The sequence below is a fragment of the Pelophylax lessonae genome (genome assembly GCF_965119305.1).
Source record: "Pelophylax lessonae genome assembly, chromosome: 2".
NCBI lineage: Eukaryota > Metazoa > Chordata > Amphibia > Anura > Ranidae > Pelophylax > Pelophylax lessonae.
In genome coordinates this window covers 860,614-878,149 of record NC_138769.1, presented here as the reverse complement: position 1 = coordinate 878,149, position 17,536 = coordinate 860,614, and the positions used below count along the sequence as shown (strand labels likewise).

General features: G+C 47.6%; 1 protein-coding gene across 1 annotated transcript in view; it reads left to right on the top strand.

The window, feature by feature from the left end:
• Positions 1-1,145: 1,145 nt before the first annotated feature.
• HSF2BP (heat shock transcription factor 2 binding protein) overlaps positions 1,146-17,536 on the top strand; it is a 27,461-nt gene continuing 11,070 nt past the window's right edge. Inside the window, exons 1-4 of the mRNA XM_082244695.1 lie at positions 1,146-1,339; positions 1,494-1,576; positions 5,867-6,016; positions 12,786-12,918. Coding sequence (XP_082100821.1) covers positions 1,186-1,339; positions 1,494-1,576; positions 5,867-6,016; positions 12,786-12,918 — 520 coding nt within the window. The 5' untranslated portion in view covers positions 1,146-1,185. The remainder of the gene's footprint in view (positions 1,340-1,493; positions 1,577-5,866; positions 6,017-12,785; positions 12,919-17,536) is intronic.

The following is a 17,536-nucleotide window of genomic DNA, read 5'->3' as shown; positions in this document are numbered from 1 at the left end:
ATACAATGCGATTAGAGGAGAAGCGTTTTAACCTCAGGCAACGAGGGGGGTTCTTTACTGTTAGGGCTACAAGATTGTGGAATTCTCTACCACAAGAGGTGGTTTCTGCGGGAAGTATGGTGGCTTTCAAAAGACTCTTAGACTTACATCTCAAGGATCAGGAGATTCAGGGGTATGAGAGATGATTACAGCCACACACACCTACACAGGGTGAACTGGATGGACTATTGTCTTTTTTCAACCTCACCTACAATGTAACTATGTAGCTATGTACTGGTATTCACACCGCCCTCCAGATGTCCTCCTGGTATTGGTCTGGGATGATGGTAGATGGAGGTACTGGTATTCACACCGCCCTCCAGATGTCCTCCTGGTATTGGTCTGTGATGACGGTAGATGGAGGTACTGGTATTCCCACTGCTCTTCGGGTGTCCTCCAGATATTGGTCTGGAACCAGTCTGCCCATTCTCCTCTGACCTCAACAAGGCACTTTCCCCTATACAACTACTGCTCACTGGAATTTTCCTCTTTTTCCCACCATTCGCTGTAATCCAGAAAGATAGTTGTGTGTGAAAATCCCAGAAATGCTGAGACTAGAGCGTCTGCCACCACCAACCATGCCCCATTCAAAATCACGTAAACCCCTCTTCTTCCCTTCGAACTTCAGCAAGTCGTCTCCCCTACGTCTAGCTGCCTAAATGCATTGAGTTGCTGCCATGTGATTGGCTAATTAGCAATTTGTGTTACCACGCAATTGAACAGGTGTAGCTAATAAAGTGGCCGGTGAGTGGATATGAGATTATTGATCTGGTCAGAAGATCTCCAGGAGTTGAATGAAAGATGATTGTAGTGATCTGTGTCTGGTGGGGCCCTTTGTGCATCTTGGGATCTCCTGACAGTAGAGGGCGATATTCACCATCCATCTCTTCTGCTCCTCATGTCCCCACCACCACAGGATTGTCTTGGTCTTAGCCCAGCAGAGCCACCACCTCGGATTGGTCACAATCTTCTCCATCATACAGCACACTCCTTCATCTTATAGCACTTGGTTGGACTGTTCTGTCCGATCTCCCACTTTTAGACCTATTAGAAATTCTCCTTCGTAGGTTTTCCTCCTCCTCACATAATATGTTGTTCACAGATACGATCGTCCTACACAAACTGCCTGTATAACTGCTGGACCAGATGTCAAGTTCCTCAGAGGTGGAGTTTGTCCTGGTGAGGAGGCGGGACTTGGAGCGTCTGACCACTGAGGTGATGCAGATGAGGGAATTCCTGCCACAGATTGTGAACTCTGAGCTGGTGGAGAATGTGCAGAGATTGGAGTCCGCGGAAAACGGTGAGTCACATGACTACTCCTCAACCTCTGCTCATTGGTTGGGATTTGGGAGGGAATGTCAGTGTTGGGACCGGTTGGCGTTGTACCCCGGCTCTGGAATATTGGGGGAGTTTGGTTTTAGAACTTCTCTAAGAAGTTTCATTTTCTCCCCCAGCTCTGGGGGATAAGGAGCAGGACTGCGAGCACATCCGGGCCCGTCTGGAGGCGTCCCAAGGAGAATATCTGAGGGCCAAAGAGGTGAGAAAACATCAACAACCCAGAACCCTCTTCTACCCCCTTCTTCCTCACTCATCCCTCCTCTGTCCTCATACTTCACTCTTCTATCCTCTCCTCTGTCCTCATACTTCACTCTTCTATCCCATCATCTGTCCTCATACTTCACTCTTCTATCCTCTCCTCTGTCCTCATACTTCACTCTTCTTTCCCCTCCTCTGTCCTCATACTTCACTCTTCTATCCTCTCCTCTGTCCTCATACTGCGCTCTTCTATCCTCTCCTCTGTCCTCATACTTCACTCTTCTATCCTCTCCTCTGTCCTCATACTGCGCTCTTCTATCCTCTCCTCTGTCCTCATACTTCACTCTTCTATCCTCTCCTCTGTCCTCATACTTCACTCTTCTATCCCCTCCTCTATCCTCATACTTCACTCTTCTATCCCCTCCTCTGTCCTCATACTTCACTCTTCTATCCTCTCCTCCCTCTGTCCTCATACTTCACTCTTCTATCCTCTCCTCTGTCCTCATACTTCACTCTTCTTTCCCCTCCTCTGTCCTCATACTTCACTCTTCTATCCTCTCCTCTGTCCTCATACTTCACTCTTCTATCCTCTCCTCTGTCCTCATACTGCGCTCTTCTATCCTCTCCTCTGTCCTCATACTTCACTCTTCTATCCTCTCCTCTGTCCTCATACTTCACTCTTCTATCCTCTCCTCTGTCCTCATACTTCACTCTTCTATCCTCTCCTCTGTCCTCATACTTCACTCTTCTTTCCCCTCCTCTGTCCTCATACTTCACTCTTCTATCCTCTCCTCTGTCCTCATACTGCACTCTTCTATCCTCTCCTCTGTCCTCATACTTCACTCTTCTTTCCCCTCCTCTGTCCTCATACTTCACTCTTCTATCCTCTCCTCTGTCCTCATACTTCACTCTTCTATCCCCTCCTCTGTCCTCATACTTCACTCTTCTATCCTCTCCTCTGTCCTCATACTTCACTCTTCTTTCCCATCCTCTGTCCTCATACTTCACTCTTCTATCCTCTCCTCTGTCCTCATACTTCACTCTTCTATCCTCTCCTCTGTCCTCATACTTCACTCTTCTTTCCCCTCCTCTGTCCTCATACTTCACTCTTCTATCCCCTCCTCTGTCCTCATACTTCACTCTTCTATCCTCTCCTCTGTCCTCATACTTCACTCTTCTATCCCCTCCTCTGTCCTCATACTTCACTCTTCTATCCTCTCCTCTGTCCTCATACTGCACTCTTCTATCCCCTCCTCTGTCCTCATACTTCACTCTTCTATCCCCTCCTCTGTCCTCATACTTCACTCTTCTATCCTCTCCTCTGTCCTCATACTTCACTCTTCTATCCTCTCCTCTGTCCTCATACTTCACTCTTCTATCCTCTCCTCTGTCCTCATACTGCGCTCTTCTATCCTCTCCTCTGTCCTCATACTGCACTCTTCTATCCTCTCCTCTGTCCTCATACTGCGCTCTTCTATCCCCTCCTCTGTCCTCATACTGCGCTCTTCTATCCTCTCCTCTGTCCTCATACTTCACTCTTCTTTCCCCTCCTCTGTCCTCATACTTCACTCTTCTATCCTCTCCTCTGTCCTCATACTTCACTCTTCTATCCTCTCCTCTGTCCTCATACTTCACTCTTCTATCCTCTCCTCTGTCCTCATACTTCACTCTTCTATCCCCTCCTCTGTCCTCATACTTCACTCTTCTATCCTCTCCTCTGTCCTCATACTTCACTCTTCTTTCCCCTCCTCTGTCCTCATACTTCACTCTTCTATCCTCTCCTCTGTCCTCATACTTCACTCTTCTATCCTCTCCTCTGTCCTCATACTTCACTCTTCTTTCCCCTCCTCTGTCCTCATACTTCACTCTTCTATCCCCTCCTCTGTCCTCATACTTCACTCTTCTATCCTCTCCTCTGTCCTCATACTTCACTCTTCTATCCCCTCCTCTGTCCTCATACTTCACTCTTCTATCCTCTCCTCTGTCCTCATACTGCACTCTTCTATCCCCTCCTCTGTCCTCATACTTCACTCTTCTATCCCCTCCTCTGTCCTCATACTTCACTCTTCTATCCTCTCCTCTGTCCTCATACTTCACTCTTCTATCCTCTCCTCTGTCCTCATACTTCACTCTTCTATCCTCTCCTCTGTCCTCATACTGCGCTCTTCTATCCTCTCCTCTGTCCTCATACTGCACTCTTCTATCCTCTCCTCTGTCCTCATACTGCGCTCTTCTATCTCCTCCTCTGTCCTCATACTGCGCTCTTCTATCCTCTCCTCTGTCCTCATACTTCACTCTTCTTTCCCCTCCTCTGTCCTCATACTTCACTCTTCTATCCTCTCCTCTGTCCTCATACTGCGCTCTTCTATCCTCTCCTCTGTCCTCATACTGCACTCTTCTATCCTCTCCTCTGTCCTCATACTGCGCTCTTCTATCCCCTCCTCTGTCCTCATACTGCACTCTTCTATTCTCTCCTCTGTCCTCATACTTCACTCTTCTTTCCCCTCCTCTGTCCTCATACTGCACTCTTCTATCCTCTCCTCTGTCCTCATACTTCACTCTTCTATCCTCTCCTCTGTCCTCATACTGCGCTCTTCTATCCCCTCCTCTGTCCTCATACTGCGCTCTTCTATCCTCTCCTCTGTCCTCATACTTCACTCTTCTTTCCCCTCCTCTGTCCTCATACTTCACTCTTCTATCCTCTCCTCTGTCCTCATACTGCGCTCTTCTATCCCCTCCTCTGTCCTCATACTGCACTCTTCTATCCTCTCCTCTGTCCTCATACTTCACTCTTCTATCCTCTCCTCTGTCCTCATACTTCACTCTTCTTTCCCCTCCTCTGTCCTCATACTTCACTCTTCTATCCTCTCCTCTGTCCTCATACTGCGCTCTTCTATCCTCTCCTCTGTCCTCATATTTCACTCTTCTATCCTCTCCTCTGTCCTCATACTGCACTCTTCTATCCTCTCCTCTGTCCTCATACTTCACTCTTCTATCCTCTCCTCTGTCCTCATACTTCACTCTTCTTTCCCCTCCTCTGTCCTCATACTTCACTCTTCTATCCTCTCCTCTGTCCTCATACTGCGCTCTTCTATCCTCTCCTCTGTCCTCATACTTCACTCTTCTATCCCCTCCTCTGTCCTCATACTGCACTCTTCTATCCTCTCCTCTGTCCTCATACTTCACTCTTCTATCCTCTCCTCTGTCCTCATACTTCACTCTTCTTTCCCCTCCTCTGTCCTCATACTTCACTCTTCTATCCTCTCCTCTGTCCTCATACTGCGCTCTTCTATCCTCTCCTCTGTCCTCATATTTCACTCTTCTATCCTCTCCTCTGTCCTCATACTTCACTCTTCTATCCCCTCCTCTATCCTCATACTTCACTCTTCTATCCTCTCCTCTGTCCTCATACTGCGCTCTTCTATCCTCTCCTCTGTCCTCATACTTCACTCTTCTATCCTCTCCTCTGTCCTCATACTTCACTCTTCTATCCTCTCCTCTGTCCTCATACTTCACTCTTCTATCCCCTCCTCTGTCCTCATACTTCACTCTTCTATCCCCTCCTCTGTCCTCATACTTCACTCTTCTATCCTCTCCTCTGTCCTCATACTTCACTCTTCTTTCCCCTCCTCTGTCCTCATACTTCACTCTTCTATCCCCTCCTCTGTCCTCATACTTCACTCTTCTATCCTCTCCTCTGTCCTCATACTTCACTCTTCTATCCTCTCCTCTGTCCTCATACTTCACTCTTCTATCCTCTCCTCTGTCCTCATACTTCACTCTTCTATCCCCTCCTCTGTCCTCATACTGCACTCTTCTATCCCCTCCTCTGTCCTCATACTTCACTCTTCTATCTTCTCCTCTGTCGCATACTTCACTCTTCTATCCTCTCCTCTATCCTCATACTTCAGTCTTCTGTCTTCTCCTCTGTCCTCATACTTCACTCTTCTATCCCCTCCTCTGTCCTCATACTTCACTCTTCTATCCTCTCCTCTGTCCTCATACTTCACTCTTCTATCCCCTCCTCTGTCCTCATACTGCACTCTTCTATCCTCTCCTCTGTTCTCATACTTCACTCTCCTGTCTCCTCCTCTGTCCTCATACTTCACTCTTCTATCCCCTCCTCTGTCCTCATACTTCACTCTTCTATCCTCTCCTCTGTCCCCATGTTATATATTATAGAGGGACACCGTATCCCCTGTGTTCTATGAATATGAGGAGGACTTTTCCCCCAGTAGTAGAGTATACATTGTGAGCCACATGGGACCTCTTTGTCCTTGTATTGGTACAGGAGAATCTGTCTCTGCTGGTCCAGCTGTCCACCTTAAGGGAGAAATCTGTCCAACCGTCCGACTTCTGCGCTCACATGGGATCTGCACTCTGCACGTTACTCTGGAGCGTCTCAAACAGAGAGGAGACGGTGAAGAGCATTCTGGGAATGGTGAGTGATGGAGCTACATTGTGAGCCGGATGGGGGAGGGATATAATCTGGGGCACAACTCAACTACAGTCCTAGCTATTCCCGGGTCACATGACACCCCATCTACAGTCCTAGCCATTCCCAGTTCACATGACACCCCATCTACAGTCCTAGCTATCCAGGTCACATGACACCCCAATTGTAGTCCTAGCTATCCAGGTCACATGACACCCTGTGATGGTGGCGGGTATCAGACCCCTGGCCTTCTCATCCCACTCGTGGCCAAAGACCAGGCAATCTCACACCCTGCCGTCACTTGCGTAACAATGCCACTCTCAGCTGCACCCGGCACACAAATTGTCCAGCTTGCGGGACCACAATCTAGATGCCAGCAGGCTGAGAGCAATTGTCACCGGGCTAATTAAACCATTAACCCTTTCTCTGCCACCACCTCTACGTTATGATGAGCCCAGAGGACACTTGTAATCTTAGAAATACCAATTATGACTTAAGAATAATTGTCTGTAACACACCCTGTCACCTCAGACAGGAGTGCCCAGAAGATTTATTCTATACAGTAGCGTTTTTCAAGAGGCAGGTTCTTTGGTTAGTTTGCATTAAGAGTTTAGAGACAAAATTAAGACTTTTCAAAATAAGGTTTAATTATAAAAAGGGTTAAAATTGGTGCAAATAAAAATATTTACAGAAAAATGGGTTACAAAGAAATAGAGACACAATACAGCAATTTAAAAGAATAGATAAGAATTAGAAATGAAATACTTGCAGCCAAGGTCCTGGTATTATCAGAGTTCCAGAAGCTGAACATGTGTGATCGGTCTCCAATGGATAGATGTTCCTTTCCTTGATGTTACATGAGACCCAGAGCTCCATCAGCTCCTCTCTTTTTCTCTGACCCGCAGGGGGTGTCACCAGAAATCCTTGACCAATAAACACTGGGGCCATGGGCGGCCCCGGGGGCTCATAAACTGCTAAGGGACCTCCCGTTTAGACAGATTTTACAACAGAATTCATATCTTGAAATATGTAATGGTTACATTCATGAAACTGATATATTCTTGTGCAGTATTGAATTCTATTTTCATAGACACCAAACATAGGTTATCTCCTAATAATCTCTGACCCGTAAGGCATCTGACAGCTAGCTTGTCTTCCATAGGATCGAACGTGATGATGTGTGATCTTAATACGATCAGTATTTTATGTGGCATTCAAATGTACAGTATACTTTGTTTTAATGTGTCATGTTCCTGTCTTCATTTATGAAATGGGTTTAAATTGTTAGATGTATGTGTTAAATTCTAATTAACAATTTGCCTTGTGGAATTTACAAAGCAGCCTCACTGGACATCTGCTCAGACCTCTGTCTGCGTTTTGAGATAAGGTCTGCTTCATTATGACCCGGCCAGGATGTGCTTGAGATAAGACTTCCTTTTGAAGCTCGCATGTTAATTAGAATAAGGTGGAGGCTAATTAGTCTGAGGGAGAGAGAGAGGGGGGAAGGAAAATATCTCTGAGTCAGTGGTCTCTGGTCTACCCGTCATGGCTGCTTTAAACAAAATGGTTGCTTTCGTATCCCAGCGCAGGATATCCGGTGTGCGATACCATTACACACCCCATCTACAGTCCTAGCTATCCAGGTCACATGACACCCCAATTGTAGTCCTAGCTATCCACGTCACCTAACACCCCATTAGTAGTCCTGATTGTTTCCGGGTCACCTGACACCCCATCTGTAGTCCTGATTGTTTCCGGGTCACATGACACCCCATCTGTAGTCCTTGTTGTTCCCGGTGTTCCGTGAGAATTACCTACCCGTGAGAAAAACCTACCCTCGTCACTTCCGGTTGCACGGCACTGTATGTAACACGAGCAGTTACATTAAAACAGCTGTGTTGCAATATCACTCATCTCCGCTCCTGTCCCTGTCCCTTCCCTGCTCTCGCCTAGTAAATATAAAAGTGGCGGCGGCTGTATGAAAAGATAAATCACGGAGCCGCCAGCCGCTTTAATATTTAATAGCCGAGAGCAGGGAAGTGACTGGGACAGGAGCGGAGATGAGTGATATTGCAGCACAGCTGTTTTTGTAACCCCCGCGTAGGTAGGTTTTTTTCACGGACACCGTGCTCGTTTCATACTAGTGCGCATGCGCACTAATCAGGTCCTCAGCTCTTTCATTAGGTATCCGGGGCTCTGAGCATGCGCACTGCTGCGCTGCTCAGCTGTTCCTCGCCGGAAGTGACGAGGGTAGGTTTTTCTCACGGGGTAGGTAATTCTCACGTTACACCGGGTCACATGACACCCCATTTGTAGTCCTAGTTGTTCCCGAGTCACATGACACCCCATCTGTAGTCCTAGTTGTTCCCGGGTCACATGACACCCGTTCTGTAGTCCTAGTCTTTCCAGGTCACATGTCACCCCATCTGTAGTCCTTGTTGTTTCCGGGTCACATGACACCCCATCTGTAGTCCTACCTGTTCCTGGGTCACATGACACCCCATCTGTAGTCCTAGTTGTTCCCGGGTCACATGACACCCGTTCTGTAGTCCTAGTCTTTCCAGGTCACATGACACCCCATCTGTAGTCCTTGTTGTTTCCGGGTCACATGTCACCCCATCTGTAGTCCTAGCTGTTCCCGAGTCACATGACACCCCATCTGTAGTCCTTGTTGTTTCCGGGTCACATGACACCCCATCTGTAGTCCTAGCTGTTCCCGGGTCACATGACACCCCATCTGTATTCCTAGCTGTTCCCGGGTCACATGACACCCCATTTGTAGTCCTATTTGTTCCCAGAAGACGTAACACCCCATCAGTGGTCCTAGTTGTCCAGGGTCAAATTTTGTGTTATCTACAGTCCTAGTTGTCCAAGCTGGAATGACATCTCGTCATCTATGGTCCAAGGTCACAGGATGCCCCATGTACAGTCTGAGTTGTTCCAAGGTCACATGATGCCCTGTTTACAGTCCTAGATGTCCAGGGTCACATAATGTCCTGTCTACAGTCCTCAATGTCCAGGGTCACATAATGTCCTGTCTACAGTCCTCAATGTCCAGGGTCACATAATGTCCTGTCTACAGTCTTGGATGTCCAGGGTCACATAATGTCCTGTCTACAGTCTTGGATGTCCAGGGTCACATAATGCCCTGTCTACAGTCCTAGATGTCCAGGGTCACATAATGTCCTGTCTACAGTCCTAGATGTCCAGGGTCACATAATGTCCTGTCTACAGTCCTAGATGTCCAGGGTCACATAATGTCCTGTCTACAGTCCTAGATGTCCAGGGTCACATAATGTCCTGTCTACAGTCCTAGATGTCCAGGGTCACATAATGTCCTGTCTACAGTCCTAGATGTCCAGGGTCACATAATGTCCTGTCTACAGTCCTAGATGTCCAGGGTCACATAATGCCCTGTCTACAGTCCTAGATGTCCAGGGTCACATAATGCCCTGTCTACAGTCTTGGATGTCCAGGGTCACATAATGTCCTGTCTACAGTCCTAGATGTCCAGGGTCAGATAATGCCCTGTCTACAGTCCTAGATGTCCAGGGTCACATAATGTCCTGTCTACAGTCCTAGATGTCCAGGGTCACATAATGCCCTGTCTACAGTCTTGGATGTCCAGGGTCACATAATGTCCTGTCTACAGTCCTCAATGTCCAGGGTCACATAATGTCCTGTCTACAGTCCTAGATGTCCAGGGTCAGATAATGCCCTGTCTACAGTCCTAGATGTCCAGGGTCACATAATGTCCTGTCTACAGTCCTCAATGTCCAGGGTCACATAATGTCCTGTCTAGAGTCCTAGATGTCCAGGGTCACATAATGTCCTGTCTACAGTCCTTGATGTCCAGGTTCACATAATGTCCTGTCTACAGTCCTAGATGTCCAGGGTCACATAATGCCCTGTCTACAGTCCTAGATGTCCAGGGTCACATAATGTCCTCTCTAGAGTCCTAGATGTCCAGGGTCACATAATGCCCTGTCTACAGTCCTAGATGTCCAGGGTCACATAATGTCCTGTCTACAGTCTTGGATGTCCAGGGTCACATAATGTCCTGTGTGCCGTCCTAGATGTCCAGGGTCACATAATGTCCTGTCTACAGTCCTAGATATCCAGAGTCACATAATGTCCTGTCTACAGTCCTTGATGTCCAGGGTCACATAATGTCCTTTCTACAGTCCTAGATGTCCAGGGTCACATAATGTCCTGTCTACAGTCCTAGATGTCCAGGGTCACATAATGTCCCGTCTACAGTCCAAGATATCCAGGGTCACATAATGTCCTGTCTACAGTCCTAGATGTCCAGGGTCACATAATGTCCTGTCTACAGTCCTAGATGTCCAGGGTCACATAATGTCCTGTCTACAGTCCTAGATGTCCAGGGTCACATAATGTTCTGTCTACAGTCCTAGATGTCCAGGGTCACATAATGTCCTGTCTACAGTCCTAGATATCCAGAGTCACATAATGTCCTGTCTACAGTCCTCGATGTCCAGGGTCACATAATGTCCCGTCTACAGTCCTAGATGTCCAGGGTCACATAATGTCCTGTCTACAGTCCTAGATGTCCAGGGTCACATAATGTCCTGTCTACAGTCCTAGATGTCCAGGGTCACATAATGTCCTGTCTACAGTCCTAGATGTCCAGGGTCACATAATGTCCTGTCTACAGTCCTAGATGTCCAGGGTCACATAATGTCCTGTCTACAGTCCTAGATATCCAGAGTCACATAATGTCCTGTCTACAGTCCTCGATGTCCAGGGTCACATAATGTCCTGTCTACAGTCCTAGATGTCCAGGGTCACATAATGTCCTGTCTACAGTCCTTGATGTCCAGGGTCACATAATGTCCTGTCTAAAGTCCTCGATGTCCAGGGTCACATAATGTCCTGTCTACAGTCCTAGATGTCCAGGGTCACATAATGTCCTGTCTAGAGTCCTAGATGTCCAGGGTCACATAATGTCCTGTCTACAGTCCTAGATGTCCAGGGTCACATAATGTCCTGTCTACAGTCCTAGATGTCCAGGGTCACATAATGTCCTGTCTACAGTCCTAGATGTCCAGGGTCACATAATGTCCTGTCTACAGTCCTAGATGTCCAGGGTCACATAATGTCCTGTCTACAGTCCTAGATATCCAGAGTCACATAATGTCCTGTCTACAGTCCTCGATGTCCAGGGTCACATAATGTCCTGTCTACAGTCCTAGATGTCCAGGGTCACATAATGTCCTGTCTACAGTCCTTGATGTCCAGGGTCACATAATGTCCTGTCTAAAGTCCTCGATGTCCAGGGTCACATAATGTCCTGTCTACAGTCCTAGATGTCCAGGGTCACATAATGTCCTGTCTAGAGTCCTAGATGTCCAGAGTCACATAATGTCCTGTCTACAGTCCTCGATGCCCAGGGTCACATAATGTCCTGTCTACAGTCCTTGATGTCCAGGGTCACATAATGTCCTGTCTACAGTCCTAGATGTCCAGGGTCACATAATGTCCTGTCTACAGTCCTAGATGTCCATGGTCACATAATGTCCTGTGTGCCGTCCTAGATGTCCAGGGTCACATAATGTCCTGTCTACAGTCCTAGATATCCAGAGTCACATAATGTCCTGTCTACAGTCCTTGATGTCCAGGGTCACATAATGTCCTTTCTACAGTCCTAGATGTCCAGGGTCACATAATGTCCTGTCTACAGTCCTAGATATCCAGAGTCACATAATGTCCTGTCTACAGTCCTAGATGTCCAGGGTCACATAATGTCCTGTCTACAGTCCTAGATGTCCAGGGTCACATAATGTCCTGTCTACAGTCCTAGATGTCCAGGGTCACATAATGTCCTGTCTACAGTCCTAGATGTCCAGGGTCACATAATGTCCTGTCTACAGTCCTAGATATCCAGAGTCACATAATGTCCTGTCTACAGTCCTCGATGTCCAGGGTCACATAATGTCCTGTCTACAGTCCTAGATGTCCAGGGTCACATAATGTCCTGTCTACAGTCCTTGATGTCCAGGGTCACATAATGTCCTGTCTACAGTCCTCGATGTCCAGGGTCACATAATGTCCTGTCTACAGTCCTAGATGTCCAGGGTCACATAATGTCCTGTCTACAGTCCTAGATGTCCAGGGTCACATAATGTCCTGTCTACAGTCCTAGATATCCAGAGTCACATAATGTCCTGTCTACAGTCCTCGATGCCCAGGGTCACATAATGTCCTGTCTACAGTCCTTGATGTCCAGGGTCACATAATGTCCTGTCTACAGTCCTAGATATCCAGGGTCACATAATGTCCTGTCTACAGTCCTAGATGTCCAGGGTCACATAATGTCCTGTCTACAGTCCTAGATGTCCAGAGTCACATAATGTCCTGTCTACAGTCCTCGATGTCCAGGGTCACATAATGTCCTGTCTACAGTCCTTGATGTCCAGGGTCACATAATGTCCTGTCTACAGTCCTTGATGTCCAGGGTCACATAATGTCCTGTCTACAGTCCTAGATGTCCAGGGTCACATAATGTCCTGTCTACAGTCCTAGATGTCCAGGGTCACATAATGTCCTGTCTACAGTCCTCGATGTCCAGGGTCACATAATGTCCTGTCTACAGTCCTTGATGTCCAGGGTCACATAATGTCCTGTCTACAGTCCTTGATGTCCAGGGTCACATAATGTCCTGTGTACAGTCCTTGATGTCCATGGTCACATAATGTCCTGTGTACAGTCCTTGATGTCCATGGTCTCCCTTATCCTCTGCCTCTCCTTCCAGGATAAATGTGTGGAGTTCTTCATGTTGGTGTCCCAGGCGGTGACCAGGTTTGTGGATGCTCTGGGTGAGAAGCCTCCGGATGACGATGATGAAGATGGCTGCTATGTGATTGGACTTGCCGGGATTGTAACCAGTGAGTAGCCGGGGATCCTGGGAAATGATGGGGATGGAATAGACTGGGACTGTCTGAGAGAGGTCAGATGTCACCAGGGCCTGAGGCATGGAATGAGTATCAAAGAGACAGAGACAGTACAGGGACAGCACAGAGACAGTACAGAGACAGTACAGAGACTGTACAGAGACTGTGACAGAGACAGTACAGAGACTGTGACAGAGACAGTACAGAGACAGTACAGAGACAGCACAGAGACTGTACAGAGACTGTACAGAGACAATACAGAGACAGCACAGAGACTGTACAGAGACTGTACAGAGACAGTACAGAGACTGTACAGAGACAATACAGAGACAGCACAGAGACTGTACAGAGACAGTACAGAGACTGTACAGAGACAGCACAGAGACAGTACAGAGACAGCACAGAGACAGTACAGAGACTGTACAGAGACTGTACAGAGACAGTACAGAGACAGTACAGAGACAGTACAGAGACTGTACAGAGACAATACAGAGACAGCACAGAGACTGTACAGAGACTGTACAGAGACAGTACAGAGACTGTACAGAGACAATACAGAGACAGCACAGAGACTGTACAGAGACAGTACAGAGACTGTACAGAGACAGCACAGAGACAGTACAGAGACTGTACAGAGACTGTACAGAGACAGTACAGAGACAGCACAGAGACTGTACAGAGACAGTACAGAGACAGCACAGAGACTGTACAGAGACAGTACAGAGACAGCACAGAGACTGTACAGAGACAGTACAGAGACTGTACAGAGACTGTACAGAGACAGTACAGAGACAGCACAGAGACTGTACAGAGACAGTACAGAGACAGCACAGAGACTGTACAGAGACTGTACAGAGACAGTACAGAGACAGCACAGAGACTGTACAGAGACAGTACAGAGACAGTACAGAGACTGTACAGAGACAGCACAGAGACAGTACAGAGACAGTACAGAGACAGTACAGAGACAGCACAGAGACTGTACAGAGACAGTACAGAGACAGCACAGAGACTGTACAGAGACAGTACAGAGACAGTACAGAGACAGCACAGAGACTGTACAGAGACAGTACAGAGACAGCACAGAGACAGTACAGAGACAGTACAGAGACAGCACAGAGACTGTACAGAGACTGTACAGAGACAGTACAGAGACAGTACAGAGACAGCACAGAGACAGTACAGAGACAGTACAGAGACAATAAAGAGACAGTACAGAGACAGTACAGAGACAGCACAGAGACAGTACAGAGACAGTACAGAGACAGCACAGAGACAGTACAGAGACAGTACAGAGACTGTACAGAGACAGCACAGAGACTGTACAGAGACAGTACAGAGACAGCACAGAGACTGTACAGAGACAGTACAGAGACAGTACAGAGACAGTACAGAGACTGTACAGAGACAGTACAGAGACTGTACAGAGACAGCACAGAGACAGCACAGAGACTGTACAGAGACAGTACAGAGACTGTACAGAGACTGTACAGAGACAGTACAGAGACAGCACAGAGACAGTACAGAGACTGTACAGAGACTGTACAGAGACAGCACAGAGACAGCACAGAGACAGCACAGAGACTGTACAGAGACAGTACAGAGACTGTACAGAGACAGCACAGAGACAGCACAGAGACTGTACAGAGACAGTACAGAGACTGTACAGAGACTGTACAGAGACAGTACAGAGACAGCACAGAGACAGTACAGAGACTGTACAGAGACTGTACAGAGACAGCACAGAGACAGCACAGAGACTGTACAGAGACAGTACAGAGACAGCACAGAGACAGTACAGAGACAGTACAGAGACAGTACAGAGACTGTACAGAGACAGTACAGAGACAGCACAGAGACAGCACAGAGACAGTACAGAGACAGTACAGAGACAGTACAGAGACTGTACAGAGACTGTACAGAGACAGCACAGAGACAGCACAGAGACAGTACAGAGACAGTACAGAGACAGCACAGAGACAGTACAGAGAGTGTCAGAGTGCAGTAGGGGTTCTGTGACCAGTGCAGAGTACAGTGATGGGTCTGATATAAAGATCGATATAGAGGAATCAGGACCTTCCATCCTCCTGCTGGTGACTATATAGAGATATAAAGATCTACAGGATCTGACAGAAGTAAGTACACCCCTCCCATGTGACAACACTGAAGAAATGAGACTTTGCTACAATGTAAAGTAGTGAGTGTACAGCTTGTATAACAGTGTAAATTTACTGTCCCCTCAAAATAACTCAACACACAGCCATTAATGTCTAAACCGCTGGCAACAAAAGTCAGTACACCCCTAAGGGACAATCTCCAAATTGGGCCCAAAGTGTCAATATTTTGTGTGGCCGCCATTATTTTCCAGCACTGCCTTAACCCTCTTGGGCATGGAGTTCACCAGAGCTTCACAGGTTGTCACTGGAGTCCTCTTCCCCTCCCCCATGATGACATCACAGAGCTGGTGGATGTTAGAGACCTTCCCCTCCTCCACCTTCTGTTTGAGGATCCCCACAGATGCCCAATAGGGTTTAGGTCTGGAGACGCTTGGCCAGTCCATCACCTTTACCCTCAGCTTCTTTAGCAAGGCAGTGGTCATCTTGGAGGTGTTTGGGGTCGTTATGTTGGAATATTGCCCTGCCCCCCAGTCTCTGAAGGGAGGGGATCATGCTCTGCTTCAGTATGTCACAGTACATGTTGGCATTCATGGTTCCCTCAATGAACTGTAGCTCCCCAGTGCCGGCAGCACTCATGCAGCCCCAGACCATGACACTCCCACCACCATGCCTGACTATAGGAAGACACACTTGTCTTTGTACTCCTCACCTGGTTGCCCCCACACACGCCTGACACCATCTGACACCAAATAAGTTTATCTTGGTCTCATCAGAGCACAGGAGATGGTTCCAGTAATCCATGTCCTTAGTCTGCTTGTCTTCAGCAAACTGTTTGTGGGCTTTCTTGTCCATCATCTTTAGAAGAGGCTTCCTTCTGGGATGACAGCCATGCAGACCAATTTGATGCAGTGTGCGGCGTATGGTCTGAGCATTGACAGGCTGACCCCTCCCCCACCCCTTCAACCTCTGCAGCAATGCTGGCAGCACTCATACCTCTATTTCCCAAAGACAACCTCTGGATATGACGCTGAGCACGGCACTCAACTTCTTTGGTGGACCATGGTGAGGCCTGTTCTGAGTGGAACCTGTCCTGTTATACCGCTGTATGGTCTTGGCCACCGTGCTGCAGCTCAGTTTCAGGGTCTTGGCAATCTTCTTATAGCCTGGGCCATCTTTATGTAGAGCAACAATTCTTTATTTCAGATCCTCAGAGAGTTCTTTGCCATGAGGTGCCATGTAGAACTTCCAGTGACCAGTATGAGAGAGTGAGAGCGATAACACCAAATATAACACACCTCCCCCATTCACACCTGAGACCTTGTAACACTAACGAGTCACATGACACCGGGGAGGGAAAATGGCTAATTGGGCCCAATTTGGAGATTGTCACTTAGGGGTGTACTGACTTTTGTTGCCAGTGGTTTAGACATTAATGGCTGTGTGTTGAGTTATTTTGAGGGGACAGCAAATTTACACTGTTATACAAGCTGTACACTCACTACTTTACATTGTAGCAAAGTCTCATTTCTTCAGTGTCGTCACATGGAAAGATCGAATGGAAGGGGCGTACTTACTTTTGTCAGATACTGTATATAGAGGAATGGGGACCTCCTTCCTCCTGCTGGGGACCCCTCTAGTGATATAAAGATCTATATAGAGGAATCAGGACCTTCCATCCTCCTGCTGGGGACCCCTCTAGTGATATAAAGATCTATATAGAGGAATGGGGACCTCCTTCCTCCTGCTGGGGACCCCTCTAGTGATAAAAAGATCTATATAGAGGAATCAGGACCTCCTTCCTCCTGCTGGGGACCCCTCTAGTGATATAAAGATCTATATAGAGGAATCAGGACCCCCTTCCTCCTGCTGGGGACCCCTCTAGTGATATAAAGATCTATATAGAGGAATCAGGACCTTCCATCCTCCTGCTGGTGATCCCTCTAGTGATATAAAGATCTATATAGAGAAATCAGGACCTTCCATCCTCCTGCTGGTGATCCCTCTAGTGATATAAAGATCTATATAGAGGAATCAGGACCTCCTTCCTCCTGCTGGGGACCCCTCTAGAGATATAAAGATCTATATAGAGGAATCAGGACCTCCTTCCTCCTGCTGGGGACCCCTCTAGTGATATAAAGATCTATATAGAGGAATGGGGACCTCCTTCCTCCTGCTGGGGACCCCTCTAGTGATATAAAGATCTATATAGAGGAATCAGGACCCCCTTCCTCCTGCTGGGGACCCCTCTAGTGATATAAAGATCTATATAGAGGAATCAGGACTTCCATCCTCCTGCTGGGGACCCCTCTAGTGATATAAAGATCTATATAGAGGAATCAGAACCTCCCTCCTCCTGCTGGTGACCCCTCTAGTGATATAAAGATCTATATAGAGGAATCAGGACCTCCTTCCTCCTGCTGGGGACTCCTCTAGTGATATAAAGATCTATATAGAGGAATCAGGACTTCCATCCTCCTGCTGGGGACCCCTCTAGT